Source organism: Glycine max, chromosome 10 (genome assembly GCF_000004515.6).
Source record: "Glycine max cultivar Williams 82 chromosome 10, Glycine_max_v4.0, whole genome shotgun sequence".
In the NCBI taxonomy this organism is placed as follows: Eukaryota; Viridiplantae; Streptophyta; class Magnoliopsida; order Fabales; family Fabaceae; genus Glycine; species Glycine max.
The window spans coordinates 39,622,817-39,639,001 of NC_038246.2; the positions used below are offsets into that span (position 1 = coordinate 39,622,817).

At 33.9% G+C, this 16,185-nt stretch overlaps 3 protein-coding genes across 5 annotated transcripts; 2 read left to right on the forward strand and 1 right to left on the reverse strand.

Annotated features, from left to right (window-relative positions):
- Nucleotides 1–2,856: 2,856 nt before the first annotated feature.
- On the forward strand, nucleotides 2,857–7,971 carry LOC100776502 (zeta-carotene desaturase, chloroplastic/chromoplastic). The gene is made up of 14 exons (XM_003536064.5): nucleotides 2,857–3,350; nucleotides 3,519–3,643; nucleotides 3,847–3,981; nucleotides 4,132–4,204; nucleotides 4,287–4,360; nucleotides 4,544–4,648; nucleotides 4,936–5,180; nucleotides 5,263–5,350; nucleotides 5,457–5,499; nucleotides 5,585–5,741; nucleotides 5,874–6,002; nucleotides 6,462–6,534; nucleotides 6,979–7,143; nucleotides 7,692–7,971. Exons 1-14 carry the CDS (start codon nucleotides 3,215–3,217, stop codon nucleotides 7,854–7,856), a joined length of 1,713 nt encoding a protein of 570 aa, XP_003536112.1. The 5' UTR covers nucleotides 2,857–3,214; the 3' UTR covers nucleotides 7,857–7,971.
- A 377-nt stretch (nucleotides 7,972–8,348) lies between these two features.
- On the forward strand, nucleotides 8,349–15,115 carry LOC100306700 (nuclear transport factor NTF2-like domain-containing protein). Of its 3 annotated transcripts, none has more exons than XR_001382907.3 (9): nucleotides 8,349–8,554; nucleotides 8,667–8,842; nucleotides 8,943–9,043; nucleotides 9,324–9,389; nucleotides 9,583–9,665; nucleotides 10,590–10,636; nucleotides 11,310–11,388; nucleotides 11,490–11,645; nucleotides 14,949–15,115. XR_001382907.3 is itself a non-coding variant. In NM_001248212.2 (8 exons), the coding sequence occupies exons 1-8, from the start codon at nucleotides 8,498–8,500 to the stop codon at nucleotides 11,577–11,579; spliced, it is 699 nt and encodes a 232-aa protein (NP_001235141.2). In that variant the 5' UTR covers nucleotides 8,357–8,497; the 3' UTR covers nucleotides 11,580–11,773. The 3 variants fall into 3 exon arrangements, 1 of the variants encoding a protein (NP_001235141.2); XR_001382908.3 differs by lacking the exon at nucleotides 14,949–15,115 and adding an exon at nucleotides 13,371–13,520; NM_001248212.2 differs by lacking the exon at nucleotides 14,949–15,115 and having other exon boundaries at nucleotides 8,357–8,554; nucleotides 11,490–11,773.
- On the reverse strand, nucleotides 12,890–14,670 carry LOC100777551 (uncharacterized). Its single transcript, XM_003536066.4, has one exon. It carries the CDS (start codon nucleotides 14,367–14,369, stop codon nucleotides 13,374–13,376), a length of 996 nt encoding a protein of 331 aa, XP_003536114.1. The 5' UTR covers nucleotides 14,370–14,670; the 3' UTR covers nucleotides 12,890–13,373.
- Nucleotides 15,116–16,185: the final 1,070 nt, after the last annotated feature.

Below are 16,185 nucleotides of genomic sequence, written 5' to 3' on the forward strand. Positions count from 1 at the left end.
TAGGGGCGATGGGTCTCAACGTATAACGTTGTGATCACCACCACCGCCTACTCTCTCCTCCCCAACCTCATTTTATTTAATCTATTGTTGTTTCATTGTTTGAGGTTTATTTGTTAGGTTTAATAATTTGATCTTGGGTTCTAAGGGCTTTGAATGTGTGGATCAAATTTTTGGGTTTTTTTTTTTTACTTTTGATTTTGAACTATCAATTTTTTGTGGACTTTTTAGAGGGTATATATGTGCACCTGTTATCATAGTTTATGGGCAATTTCAAATTCTAGACTTGAGTTGTTGTGGTTGTCATTAAGTTCAATGTGTTTTGGGAATGAGAAATGATCCGATTTTGAATTTGCAATAGATGACATGTGGTTGATCATAAAACTTTAAGATTTGCAATATATTTTTTAATATTTATTCCCTTTTTTTCCTTAAATATTTATTGGATTTTCTTTTTAATCTTTTCTATTTAAGAGAAAAAAAATTATTTTTATGCTTTATGTAATTTTATATTTTCAGTTATTATAACATATAATTTTACCAAACATTTATAATACAATAAGATAACTTTTTAGTTTTCAACTATTACCTAACTTTTTAACTTTCGACTAATTTTTCCAAATACAACAACTATATTTGACAAGACATTTCAACTAACTTTTAACTTTTTTTACCTGCTTAAAAGTTCATTTGGTTGTTTGGTAAACAAATTTTTTTTAGCAATTTTTAGTATTTTTTAAACATTACTTAAAGTAACATTTTCTTAAATGCTTCTAGCTTCTAAGTTTCTATATTTCATTTTACTTTTATCCTTAATATATTTATTCATTTTTTTTATCTTTTTTAAATAAATCATGGTATTATTTTATTTGTCATTTTATACTTTTCACCCACTTCAACAGGTAATTTTACCGAACACTTATAATTTAATAAGTTAATTTTTAAGGTTCTAACTACTAGTTAATATTTTAGCTTGTTTTTTCGAACATAGCCAACCTTAATAAAAAAAATTATATAAAAATTAATTACAAGTAATTACCTTAACTACACATATTTAATAATTAACTTAATTGCACATATTTAATATTTTATATATTTAATAATTACATTAATTACTTCATATACAAAGAAGAAATTTGATATATAAAATATAATAAGTTTCTTTTTTAAATCAATGATGACAAATGTATAAGGGGACATTAAGGACTGAATTGAATGCTTTATATAATTTTATATTTTTAGCTACGGCAAGCTATCATTTTATCAAATACTTATAATTTAGTAAGATAATGTTTTAACTTTCAACTACTAGCTAGCTTTTCAACTTCTAGCTAGTTTTCATCTAGTTTTGCTAAACATAACGGTTATGATTGAGAAGACATTTCAGCTAACTTTTAATTTTTTTTTATTGGGTGAAAAACTCATTTGACTGATCAATAAGCAAACTTTTTTTTACTAATCTCTAGCGTTTTTTGGGAACACTTGCTTCTAGCTTCTATCTTTTTATGTTTTGTTTCACTTTTATTCTTGATATATTTATTCATTTTTCTTGTTATATTTTTTAAATAAATCACGATATTAATATTTTTTTGTCATTTTACACTTTTTAACTACTTCTACAACTATTTTTACCATATATTTATAATTTAATAAACTAATTTTTCAAGTTTCAGCTATAGCTAATTTTTCCGAACATAGCCAACCTTAATAAAAAAAAACTTATATATATAAATTAATTACAAGTAATTACATTAACTACATATATTTAATAATTGTCTTAATTACACATATTTAATATTTTATATATTTAATAATTACATTAATTACTTCAGATACAAAGAAGAAATTTGATATATAAAATATAATAAGTTTCTTTTTTAAACCGATTATGCCAAATGTATAAGGGGATATTAAGGAGTGAATTGAATGCTTATATTTGACTTGATTATAGAAAAATTAACGGCAAAAATCATTAAGGAATGATATTTAATTAGGAAGATAAAAATTAAAATTATTATTCTAATTTTGATTAGAGAAAATTATTGTGCCATAATTATTCATAAAATTGATTTGTGTGTAAATAAGTTAACAGGTGATAGATGAGAGCTTTAGGTTGCTTCTATAAGAAACAATTGTTTGTAATTTAAAATAACATTTTTTTTTGCTATTTAAGGATTATTTTAAGGGATTCATTGTTTTAAATTATTTTATTAGAATAAAATATGTATGAGTTACTTAATTATAGTGTGATATTGTATGAAACGATTAACAGAGAATAAAAATAACTCAGAATAGTTAGCTTAAATAATCAGAGATGCTTTCATATATAACATATGAAGACTTTAGGTGGAGATTATTTTGAATGTGCTAGAGATTTTGAAAGCCAATACTTAAAAAAAAACAATGATTTTTTTTATAGCTTTAATACATTTGAAAATACTTGAATTATTTGAGAATTTTTAACTTGGTCTCTAGATGAAAAAATAATTATGTTTAAGAGATAAGTGATAAAATTAACTGATAAATTAATCGAAGCCAAAATAAAAACTAGCTTTTGTTGTTTGTCTATTTACATATGAACCAAAGATTATTTTCCTTGGATAAAATATATAATGTAAACTTGTTTTGGTAAATGATATTGTTTAGAAAAAACCAAAAATAAAAATAAAATAAAATATGGAGTGTAAACTAGGACGAGGTTTTGACTATTGACATGAACTGTAATTCCTGTCTCGCGCTTTTGCAAGAAAGAAGAAACTAGAAATGGATAAAAAAAACTTAAGGCCACCAATAGCTGACACGTAAGATATGTATTAAGCGAAAATAAGGAGTGAAGTGTTTAAAGTTTAATAAAGATGGAAAGTGAGTCTCTCCACCGTGTACGAAGGAGGTGCATTGGTCCATTATCTATCGTTAATGGAAGTGGAAGTAGCACTTCCATTTTCCATTTTGCATTTCCCAGTAGAGTAGGCAAAGCCAAATCCAAAGGGAACACGTTCATTCAATTGCAATTATTTATATTAATTAATAATAATTCACAAATTGTGTGTGGCCAGCACTCCAATCCCCTCCCTCAACTACCCGACAAATTTTCCATTCCCGGCATCTCCTCCCAGCCTCGTACCCCAGATACCTTAAATTCGCTTCATAACACAATTTCGTTTCTTTCTTTGCCGACCAACTCGGTTCTTTTTTTTTCTTTCTTTCACCTTCACCTATGGCCATGGCTTCTTTGATTCAGTGTTCTGCAACTTCCCTCTCCGCTGTCCCCATCACTACCCGTTTCACCAGGACCCACAAGTCTCGCCTTCGCTGCTCCTTAGATGCTAATGTTTCCGACATGAGCGTTAACGGTTTGTAATTTCAGTTCCTGATCAATTTTCGATCTTACACTTATCTTACCAGTGTATTCTTTTCTTTTTTTTAATCTATTGATTTTCGTTCTGGGAGTGTTGTGTGTTTGCGATGTGTCACAATGTTTAGACAATAATAATTCTCATACTGTAAGTTTGACATGGCAGCGCCAAAAGGGTTGTTTCCTCCGGAACCTGAACATTATCGAGGACCAAAACTGAAAGTGGCAATTATTGGAGCTGGACTTGCAGGCATGTCAACTGCAGTGGAACTCTTGGATCAAGGCCATGAGGTTTGGCTCCTTCTCTCTCTGTTTCTCTTAATATAAGCCACTGATATTTTAATATTTTGAAATTGGATGTTATGGTATAGCATATAGTAAAGTTGTTTTTGAAGCAAAGGGGAGTGATTCCTTGATCGTTGATTAGTTTGTTTTTATAATTCAGGTGTGTTGTTTGCATTAGGGTGTTATGACTAATGTATTCTATCATTCAGGTGGATATCTATGAGTCAAGACCTTTTATTGGTGGCAAAGTTGGCTCTTTTGTTGACAAAGGTGGGAATCACATTGAAATGGGATTGCATGTTTTCTTTGGTTGCTACAACAATCTTTTCCGATTGTTGAAGAAGGTAAGCTGTTTTTACTTCCAGTCATGGTGTGCATTCTTCTTCATCTCTAAACCCTGTACTCTTCCTCTCTCTTTTTTGGCCATGAAACCTGTACCATTGACTTTATTTTCCATGTGCATTTGATAACTTCTTCAATACTTGGATGACTAGGTGGGTGCAGAAAACAATCTACTTGTGAAGGATCACACTCACACTTTTGTTAACAAAGGGGGTCAAATTGGTGGTATGTTTTATGCTGCTATACCTTGCTTCATTTTTGTTCATTTATTTTTGTGCATTGTTCATAACTTAGTTTTCTGGTGCAGAACTGGATTTTCGCTTCCCAATTGGGGCACCAATACACGGGATAAGGGCATTTTTGACCACAAATCAGCTTAATGTAATCACATTGTATATTCTATTATCATGTTTGTTTAGATTACATTATTTGGTCATCATTCATCACTATTATGCAGAACTAGAAACTAATATATTTCAATGCCCAACAAAAGTATATATGTTCATTTGATTTTCCTCAGCCAAACTATCATTGCACCTAACTTTACATATTTTTTATGAACAGACTTATGATAAGGCTAGAAATGCTGTGGCTCTTGCACTCAGTCCAGTTGTCAGAGCTCTTGTTGATCCAGATGGTGCACTGAGGGACATAAGGAATTTGGATAGTGTAAGAGGATTTGTTATTTTTTGGTCTATTTCCAAATGATGCTTCCTGATTATCTGTGCCCTCAGTTTCCATGTGTTCTTACACATGCTCAATTGCTCATGCCCATCCACACAGCATATACATACATGCACACACATACAATAGTAGTAGTTGTGAAGGTTCTTTGTTTACCAAACAAAGTAAAAATACCGATACTTGCTGCCCTAGAATCTAAGTTTACTCTTTCACTTTATATTGATTGTGTTTGCCAATCTTGTTCTTTTAACCATTATGTGCATTTGTAACAGATTAGCTTTTCAGATTGGTTTTTATCCAAAGGTGGCACACGCATGAGTATTACAAAAATGTGGGATCCAGTTGCCTATGCCCTTGGGTTTATCGACTGTGATAATATCAGTGCTCGCTGCATGCTCACCATATTTGCATTGTTTGCCACAAAGACCGAGGCTTCCCTTTTGCGAATGCTGAAGGGTTCACCGGATGTTTATCTGAGTGGCCCCATCCGAAAGTACATCATGGACAGAGGGGGCAGGTATAGTTTTCGATACTAGAATATTGCCACCATGACTATCCAAATTTCTTCCTATTTGGATTCTCATTCATTGCTGGAACAGGTTCCATCTTAGGTGGGGATGCAGAGAACTGCTTTATGACAAATCTGCTGATGGGAGTATTTATGTTAGAGGACTTTCCATGTCAAAGGTGATATTTGTTTTTTTTGTTTGAAATCTTTACATACTTGGTTAGAATCCAAGTGACATTGTCAAAAATCTTTATAGTCAATACCTTATAATTTTTATTTTCTCAGGCCACTGCCAAGAAAATTGTGAAAGCTGATGCTTATGTTGCTGGTTAGTAGGTTACTCTTTGCTTTTGTATTTATTCCTTATTGTGTTAACAATCTTCAATACCTTAGTGTCATTTACGCAATGCCAGCTTGTGATGTCCCTGGAATTAAGAGATTACTTCCATCAGAGTGGAGGGAACAGGAGTTTTTCAATAATATCTATGAACTAGTTGGAGTTCCTGTAGTCACAGTGCAACTCAGATACAATGGTTGGGTTACAGAGTTGCAGGATCTAGAAAAGTCAAGGTAATTCTCTGAATTTTAGGGTCCATGTAGAAACTATAAAGTGATGTACTTTTGCTTTGACAGTTAAGATTGATCTATCCTTTGATCATTATTGTTCAACTTCTTCATGCACCCTTACTATCTGGATGACAGGCGACTGGGGAAAGCTGTTGGGTTGGATAACCTTCTCTATACACCCGATGCAGATTTTTCTTGCTTTGCAGACCTTGCACTTTCATCTCCAGAGGATTATTACATTGAGGGACAAGGATCATTGCTCCAGTAAGTGTTTGTAATCTTGCACTTCTAAATTTTCACTTCCATTCATGAGTTGTTTACCTGAAAATATTTTAAGGAAAGATTTAATTAAGTGACTTGCTTGAGTGTTCTGCACTCAGTATAATTATAAATGTATACATGGAAAAACAAAAACAACTTACATTTGCAAGAGTAGTGAAGAGTTGGACTATTTCTTTAAGATCTTAATGTCCCCAATGCTTCCAAAATACTGTTATCATCTCCAACAGTTTATGCTTAAAATCATGCATGACTAAGTATGTTGTGCAATGGATGAAATTGCATTATCAATTCATCATGCAACTTGTATCTGAGATTGGTAAATGCATAAGCTTTACCAAGCCTAACAAGTAACTTTTCATGGTATTAAAATTTGGTAACCATCATGCATATAATGTGTGATTTAGTGTTGACCTTCTAAGAATATAATGTTATATCTGTCAGATGTGTTCTGACGCCAGGAGATCCATACATGCCCTTACCAAATGACGAAATTATTGCAAGGGTAGCAAAACAGGTTGGTTAAAAGAATTCCATTTCTCTTATTCTGTTTTTGATATTTTCACCGTTGATTTAGTAATGACATGAAAGTTTGCATCCAAAGCTGGAAGGGTAGCTAGTGTGTTGAGTTATTTTGATATTTCAGCAGTCAGTGTCGTATGATGTGTTAATGGTGAATGCATGATAAATATTTTTAACAAAATACCAATATGGGATCACTTTATGGATCGAAAAAGACGGTTACCGGTTGGATTGGTACTTTTTCATTTGGTGTATGCTTGTTCATGCTGCTAATTTGATGCCTGACTGGATTCTTCTGATATCATCAGCATAGCACTTTCTATTATTTCCATCACAAATCACATCACAGGTTCCATTTTGTAGTCTATTTTGGGAGGTTTTAATCAATGGTAGATATTCAGTTCTCTTGTCATTACATTGATTTTAATTTATTTTTTAGGTTTTGGCACTGTTCCCATCATCTCAAGGTTTGGAAGTGACTTGGTCTTCTGTTGTTAAAATTGGCCAATCTCTGTACCGTGAGGGGCCTGGTAAAGATCCATATAGACCTGATCAAAAGACACCAGTGAGGAATTTCTTTCTTGCTGGCTCTTACACAAAGCAGGTAGCACCTTCTTGACTATGCTTCTCCTATGCATATAATATATTTCCTTTAAAATTGCATGTTATCTAGATGCTTCATAGCTGTGGTTTATGAGATCCTACAGGAGTCAGTTAACCTTTAAATTCTTATATTGGTTCCTGGGCTTGTAGTGTGACCTATGAAAAAATTTTAGAAAGTGAAGAAGCTTTTATGACATGACAATAAATTCCTGCTTGCTGCTATATTTGATTGAATGGGATTACTTGTCTAGTGTTTTTTCAATAGATATTAGTATGTGCTTTTACTATGCTTGCTCACATCTATGGGATATAACTTGCTCAAACTCAAATTTACCGAACTAATTTAGCCTTTTCAAATTTGTGTTCAACCTTTTTTTTTTATTTATTAACTGTTTTTTACTTTCTACTCCATGGCAATATTTTAATGAGCTCTTACAATTTTGCTGTGTTTGTTCAGCAATTGCTGTATGTTTTCTTCAGTTTCACTGCAGTAGTGAAATCTAAGTTGCATTGATGTTGCTCACTTTATTATTATTATTTTTTGTTCAGGACTACATAGACAGCATGGAAGGTGCAACCTTGTCTGGCAGACAAGCTTCGGCCTATATCTGCGATGCAGGGGAAGAATTAGTGGCATTGCGGAAGAAGCTCGATGCTGAGTTTAAAGACGACTTAAAAATATCAAATACTAAAGATGAATTGAGCTTAGTATGATAAATTTTCATGAGGTGGTCATGTTGACATGAAGCAATCTGGTTTTTTTGCATGCAACATTTTTCAATGTATATTCAATCGATAAATAATTACAGAATAGATTGTTTCGAAGCAAGTAGTGTTGTTTATAGTTCTTATATCCGGTCTCTATAAATTGTGATTCCCATCCAGCCATTGACATTCCTTACGCCCCAATTTTTTTTTTTTTCTTTTGAACTGAAATTAGCATTAAAATAATTCAAGGTAATGAATGATCCAGGAATTGATCGCTGTGCAAGAAAATTATTTTCTTAATACATACTTGTTGAAATTTATAAGAAATTACAAAATTTAGTGAGTTTCACATTAATCTCTTTTTTTATGTATAATTTTTAATAAAATTTAACTAATAGAAGAAAATGTGTTCTTGATATTCTTAAAAAAAAAATCCTATTAGACATGAATATAAATTAAACTAAATTAAATACACGTAAACATGAATCCAAATCCCTTGGAGAGTGAGCAAGCCTTGGCCACACAATTATCAATTACACAAATAATTGAGCGAATGTATGTGTATCCACGTTGGTGGTACTGCGAAAGAGAAAACGGAGCAACACAAAGAAGCTTAATTAATGTAAATTATGAACATAGGATAGGAAATGGCAAAAATATGCTGCTGGAGTGGAACACCTCCACTACAACCTTTACAAAAGCAGGTACTACATAGTTACTAAGAATCTATTATATGATTTATATCTATAGAGGCGAATTCGGACTTTCAAATTCGTTGCTGCTTCTCTGATTTATATTTTGACGTTGCTATTGCAGTTTCGAAGGAATCACGGCGTCCAAAACTGCTCAAACACTAACACACTGAATAGGAGGAAGATATATGCATGCTTGAACAGAGAAAAAGAAAGTGAAACACCTCAGATATTGAAAATAGCGGTGAGCGGGGTAACGGAACTCTTGAGGCTTTTCTCTCCTTCTTCCCATCAAACAAGGTGTCCATGCCCATGCCAACACAATCTCCAACCTTGTTTTTACTTATCTATCTATTAATTGCTCTATTCTAAGGAGTCACTCCCACTTAGTTATATGCAGCCTTGAGAAACAGAGAGATCAAATTGAATTCCCAGCTTCGAGCGTCGATGATGTTCTAAGGATCATCAAGTCTGATTACGACAACGCTTATTTCGTAACAGGTAGCATCTTTTTTTTTTTTTAATTTCCATTTATTTTATTAATTCAACAAGACTTAATTATCAATTTGGTCTCCAAATTTTTAAAATTGAAACATTTAATATAATTTGGGGATCAAATTGATATTTTAGCCAATAAGATAATGATATCAGTTTGTTTTTTTCGTGGTGTGCTATCTGTCTCTTAATTTTTGCATGCATGATGAAGCGGGATCGTGCTTGCAGAAATGAATTATACGGCTAAAATTAATGGACGCATTTCTCACTTTTGTTTGACAACTAGGGAACTTCTCTTCTTCAATTTATGCTGAGAACTGTATCTTTGAAGACCCAACTATTAAATTTCGCGGTAAGAATTATCGCCTTTCACCTATAACAACTTGTATGCTACCCTTCCTCTTGTGCTTGGCTTCTCTTCTCCTGCTTACTCTTCATCAGCAACTCGAGTTACTCATTGCTGTCATGGAAAAAAAATATGAAAGAAAAGAAAACATCACTTTGATAATATACAATCAACTAAGCTATCATGCATGGTCATACAGGTAGGGAGTTATATGCGCGCAACTTGAAATTGCTTGTTCCCTTCTTTGACTCTGCATCAATTATACTACAAAAGATTGATAAGGTAGATATTCTCTGTAAATTAACATTTTATACTTGCTAGTTGTAAAACTAGAAACCTACACCAAGAGACCATCTCTCTGTTGGAACTCTTGTCTAAGGAACTATTTTGTGGAAAAGAAAAGTGCAGTATTTTATATCTTCCTCATTAAAACCATTTACACTTGTTTTGATTATACATTAAGAAGATTCACATTAACTAGGAGTGATTCTATTCATATTCATAATCAGAAAACTGTATTTCCCTTTGTTACTAAGGTAGAGATTCTTCAAGTATCACCTGGAAGAATGTACAAATGGGGGGTGGGGGTGGGGGGACATGGGACTTAGCATCATACCATTGCCATAATGTGGTTCTTTTGTGTTTGGAATTTGGATACTCCATGGTTATATTGAGAAAATGGTCAACTTTTAGAGGGGTTATGCACCCAAGCAGAAGGAACATGATTCTAAGAAATATGACATAGTCTCTTATGAGAGACAAAATGTTTATCACTCCTTATAAATCTTGAGTGAGAGATTTAGGCTTGTAGGATAATACACAACTTGGAGAGGCTTTTTTAAGTTTGTCTATAAAACTTGTAATTCAGTTCCAGATGTGTTAATTTTGAACCTATGGTCTAGATACTTTGAACCATTTCTTACCCATTTGCGTTATGATTTAGACCCTTAAAAAGATTTGTTTCTCTCTTTTGATTATATGTGCTTATCAGTCATCTTTCTCCATTACGTTCCTGTATTGTTTTTCTCTGCAAATTGAAAGTCCTGATATTACAACTCTCACGACTCTGTTAATTTAAATCATACACACCTTATTGCTGGATGTTTCTTTCAATCAGTCTCTACAATAACTGATAGGAGATTGGCCTCTTGAGCTACACTATTTACTCAAAAAACACATCTTCATGTTCTGCTCATCTTCATGCAGGATGTTGACTCTGACACAAATTTTGTGCTGGCATCTTGGAAACTAAGGTGCTTATCCTACTCCTTATATGCATCAACGTGTAACATCAGCATTTCTATTTTCAAGCACTTTGTATTCCCTCAGTTCAGGAGTTACTGAAAACTCCGCAAATGGAGATAGAGTTCAATAGCTTCATGAGTTGATAAAAAAGATAGAATTAGCCTTATCTTGATTTTGAATCTTGCCATGTATAATGCTAATTTATCTGTACAATTTGATCATATGTTGCACATATATACCTGTGTTGAATCAATGAAGATTATTTTGGTTCTCTCTATATATGCATTGTTCAAAGAATTATAAAATGCTTCTAAAGCAAAATGGTAGTGATGTTCTGGAATATAGATAAATTTCTGTATTTGGCATCCTTTTGCCTTTAACACAAAGCGAGCGCTAAAAGGATCCCTAAAGAGTTTGCTACTTGCTTCACTTAAGTGTTCTGAAATTAGGTACAACATAGATGTGTGGTCAATTTTATAGTCTTTGTGCATTCCTTAGGTTTGTTAGGTGCCCGGTACGAGTATGATAGTCATCAGTTTTAAAGTGTCCATGCCTCTATTAATCAGGAAACATCGCCTACGAGGATATTTGAAGTTACATGCCTGGCCTCCATTCCATGTTTTCATCACTTAAGATTCTCAATTTCTTTGTTAATTTACTTTTTGGGGGTCTGATATGCAGGACCAACTTAAAGCTTCCTTGGAGGCCTCTAATTTCAATCGATGGAAGCACAGTTTATGAATTAAATGAAGATTACAAAGTCAGTCAATACATCCTTTTCTTTCTGCTGTATACCATTTTACCAATTGATGTGATTTGAGATCCATGTTAACTAGTGTTTGCAACTTTTTTGTTTGACAGATTGTTAGACATGTTGAGAGTTGGAACATTTCTGCAGTTGAAGCAGTTTTGCAGATTTTCTCCTTTAAGTCTAAAAATCCAGGTGGTTGAGACATCGAGTGTCATGAAATTATCCATGTGTCACTCTCTGTTGGCACTTTCAAACGGAGTCACTTGGTAAATTTAACTGACAGATATTTCATAATGATTCTTAGTTTATGTAGTTGTTAAAGATTCCATTTAGCCTATCAGTTTTTCTGCATGACTGGCTTATTTTTCCTCTAGGCGCAAGTATAACTAGGAGTATTTGCAGAATACGTATGTTCTAAAAAAAGTGTTTATTACTGGTGCATTAATTGGGAGATTTTTCAAGTGAATGTTAGTATATCCACACAAAGCATGAAATATCAAAGGCAGAATTGCCCTAAAGCAAGCCACAAGAAAAGAAAACGGACTTCTTGTTGACAATACACTAAATTAAGTTGAGCAGGCAAAAGATTCCCTTTTCCGTTTAAGTCTGTTCCACTGCCTATACTTGCCTGCAGTCTGTAATAAGTATGGAGTAATTCCATTTATCAGTTGAAGGATCAGCTTTATCATTTGCCCCACAAGAAGTGCGTCTGTTGCTATAATGATGGGGTGAGATTAAATTACAATGATAGTCTTTAGATTAGAGCATCTCTAGACCATAAGTTCAGCGCCATAGTGCTGTTAGCACAACCAATTTTTCTGTGACACTACATTATTATTTCCCTCCACTATCTCTGACTACTGCAGCACTGCCATCAAGTTCAAGATTACCTTTACCTTTTACTAGTGTCTTTATAGTTCAAAATGAAATTTCTCCTTTCAAACAGGCTAATAGCCCATCTCCAGATTTGGTATGAGTAGCTTCTTAGTAGACCATCTTTTAGTTGCATTTGTGAATTATGAGAAGGCTTTGTAGTTACTTTTTGACCAAAATATATCCCATATATAGCAATATAGATTCCAAGGAGTTCAAGCTAGGATGGAAGTCATGTGAGAGTTGGTTCATTTGAATTCATTTAGCACAGAAGATTGTTGGATGAAACACATATTTGGGGTTGCAATCTCTAAGAATGTGGCTTACGATTTCAATGGCCAGCCTTCTCAAGGTTTTCCTACCTAGTTGATTTAATATTAGAAAATGGTAGTAGTAAATAAAGCAGTCATGTTGCAGAGAATCTCCACCGACCACCATACTGATATTTACAAGAAAGGTATAGTTATCTTTCTATCTGTATTATGCTTGCCATATGATAGCTAAATGGGGTCTATGAGTCTATGACAACACTATGGTATTATTTAATCTGAGAATCCAAGGTGGAACGGTAGTTACGGTACTAGTGCCTGGCTGCAATTTTGCTCTGTCTTACATTTGTTAATTTGGTTTCTCACAACTCACGAGTCACCATAAGCTAACCAACTCGTTCAGATTCAAACTCATCCATGTGAAACTAAATTACAGTCACAAATAGCACAATTCTTCTGGGGGGATACACATCATGTTTAGACATGCAGAAACTTTATGCTCTAGTTGTTGCAATGGGCCATACATTTTTTTTATATAACTCATTACTTCATTACAATTTTACGTGTTACCATGAAGTTCCACAGTTTTGTTAGAGGGCAAGAAATGGATAACCATGTAACTACTTTGTTCCTACTACTTGAAGACAAACTTAAGATAAATAACTGTACAAGAGAGACAGGCAAGTATACAAGAAACTGCTCTCCAATTCAGAGCAATTCAAAGTTGAAACCCCATGAAAACAATAGTTTCAATAATTAATTGAAACATAGAAGTTAAAAATCAATAATCACAAGTGAAATAATGAATGTGGAAAAGAACAATGAACTAATCCAGTTCCAAAATTTCAGACTCTAGTCTCTCCACCAAGCATATAGCAACAAAGAGAAGCCACCATTACTACTCCCACATGACCTTGTAGATGAAGAGCACGAACTTCTGCCACCATCACTGCTCTCCTCCGCCCACTGCAACACACTGGAGCTCGATGGCGATGTCCTGAAGATCGATGGTGCCATAGTGGGTCCCACCAACCTCTTCTTCATTAACTTCTTCTCTGGACCCACCATTTCAGGCCACACAGCACCACCATCACCTACTTGAAACACAAAAACACCATGGCCATTGTTGCCATTGCCATCTTCACTATTAACCACCCAATTCAACACGTCCCAGTAGAACTCTACTTCAACGCCATCAATGAATATTTTCTCGTTGCCTCTGAATTTCCACGCCAGCCTTTTCACCACCAAACAAACTTGACCATCCGCTTTCACTCTCAGTTCTTCTCCACTGCACAATTCAATCTCTAATTCGTGTTTTGAACCCATGAACTCGCCCCTGGACACGTAACTCTTGCTTCCAAACACATGTTCTCTTCTCGACACAAGAGTTTGGTCACTGGGTTGGTGAGTTGAAAGCTGCACGGGAAGACCAAGAACAAGATCACCCAGAAAGAATTCAACCCTTCCATTGCAGCAGATAGCAAGGTAGAAGCATGACTCAGGCTCAGCTGAGTTTCGAGTACTAAAAAGTGTTTCAGAGAAGTCCCAGTGAAGTTTGATTTTCTGAGAACGTTTGTGGGGGCGAGTGAGGTAGATGGATTTGGATTCTGGTCGAGTTCGGAAGAAGGAGAAGGTTGAAGGGTTGAGAGGAATGGTGATGGAGAAGGTGTGAGGTGCATAAATGGTTAAGGAGTGAGAGAGAAGGGTTCTGCACCAGGTGAGTGTAAGGTACGTGGAAGAGTTGCAAAGTTGAGTTTGGTATATGCAGGTTACTAGGTTTTGTGGCACTTGAGTGATGCTTGAGCTTGAAGGTGTGTTGGGTTGGCTGAAACAAGCTGGGATCATGTTGTGTTGTTTGTTGTTCCTTCTTGGACGTGTGTGTGTGTGTGTGTTTTTCTCAAACCATGTAGTTAATGTTCGTCTGTTTGGACTTTGGATGGATGGTTAGGTTGTTTTAGTATCGATAATGGGAGAGGAGTGTGTCAGTGTGTGTTATTGGTTTTATGTGTGTTGGGGGGAAATTTTGTTGGACTTGTGTTCAATGTTTAAGGTTGTGAGTTGTGACTTCTTTTGAGATGTTGGCAAAAGTGTAGAAGTAATAATGAGAAAGCAAGGCTTGTTTGATATTAAAAGAGAAAAAGAGGGAGAATACGAGGCTTTTATGTGTTAGCCTTTCAAATACAGTTTGTTGGTTTCCTTGAATTGCGCCTTTGACAAGGCTTCAAAAGCCTTTTGTCCCTCGTAGTATGTATGCTCGTGAGCTGGGTTGCACTGGGGGTCTGCAACTTTCCAAGTCATTCGAATTAACAATTATATATGCCATGACCCGTTTTTATTTTGTTATTGATTACTACCTTCTCAGTTCCCTAGCTTGAAATGAAATGTCATAAATCCTATTTATAATGTTTCAACTTTGAATATCAGAAGCATTGGACATAAAATGATCGTGCCATATGTTTTCGCACGGAAGCAAAGGGAGGCGAGAAGACAACTGACTTTTCACATTATCCAGTTTTTTCTATTAAACAGCTGACATATAGATTATAGAGTGTTAAATTTATATAAAAAAAAATCCATATCAATAGTTTTAACTGTTGTTTTATTTGCATAACAAGTAAATTGCTTGATTATAATATCTATTTAAATTCATGGTTGGTTTTAATTTATAAGCAAATTGCTTGCAAACCAAAATATGTAACATTATATTCATTTTCGATCCCTCCTGTAAAATGTTATATTCATACAACATTTAAATGTGAAACTTCCTATTGAGAAATACTGTTTTGTATGAAAACAAATAGAAGAAAGGAAATTTACTGTCATTCTATCCTATACACCCAAAGGGTTTGGTCCAGCGAAAGTGTGCCAAGTGCGCAATTAAAAGTGTGTCGAGGGAGATACTTCATGAGGAGGGACACCCTGACTCAATTCTTGTGAAAAACATCCCTGGGATAGGGAGTTAATTTACTCATGTCGCTCTAAGTCAGAAATTTTCTCTCCACAAATTACTACGTATGACAACTTTATTAGTTTTAAAAATAATTATCTTTAAAATCATATCAAATTTGTGATTAGATGATATTAGTGATTAAATAGTAGTATAAAATTATGAGGAACAATTATATATAAACTATTCACGGTGGCTTCTGTGAAATATCTAAATTTAACTTCTTTTTTTTATATAATTTTTACATATAACCAATCAAATATATACATGTATTTGTGATGTGTTGGTGTGGATTTTTCTTTTGTACAAAATAGCAACATTACTTTCTATTATTCACAAAATACTTTTTTTGTAGAACTTTTGTAACACTATTTTCTCTTTTATTTCTATTCATTTGACCAATCTTATCTCAAGTTTCTCTCTTTTTTTATGTTTCTTTCTTTTCTTCTTATTTTTTGACTGTACTGGAAAATATGAAAAAATTATACAAATAAAATTTATCTTCTCCTAAAGATATTTATTCGTCCAACAGATTTGCAGCCAAAATTATGCTTCAAATCTTGAAATTATACCGAATTAGCGTCCCAAAGTAGTCCCTGCTTTTCATTAAAGCTAATTTACCCTTTTCCACCGTACTTCAAATTAAGTTCAAACACGATCGACCAAGGCATGGTTTTCTTCCAATAGTTAATTAGGAAAATCTCTGTCAGGAGT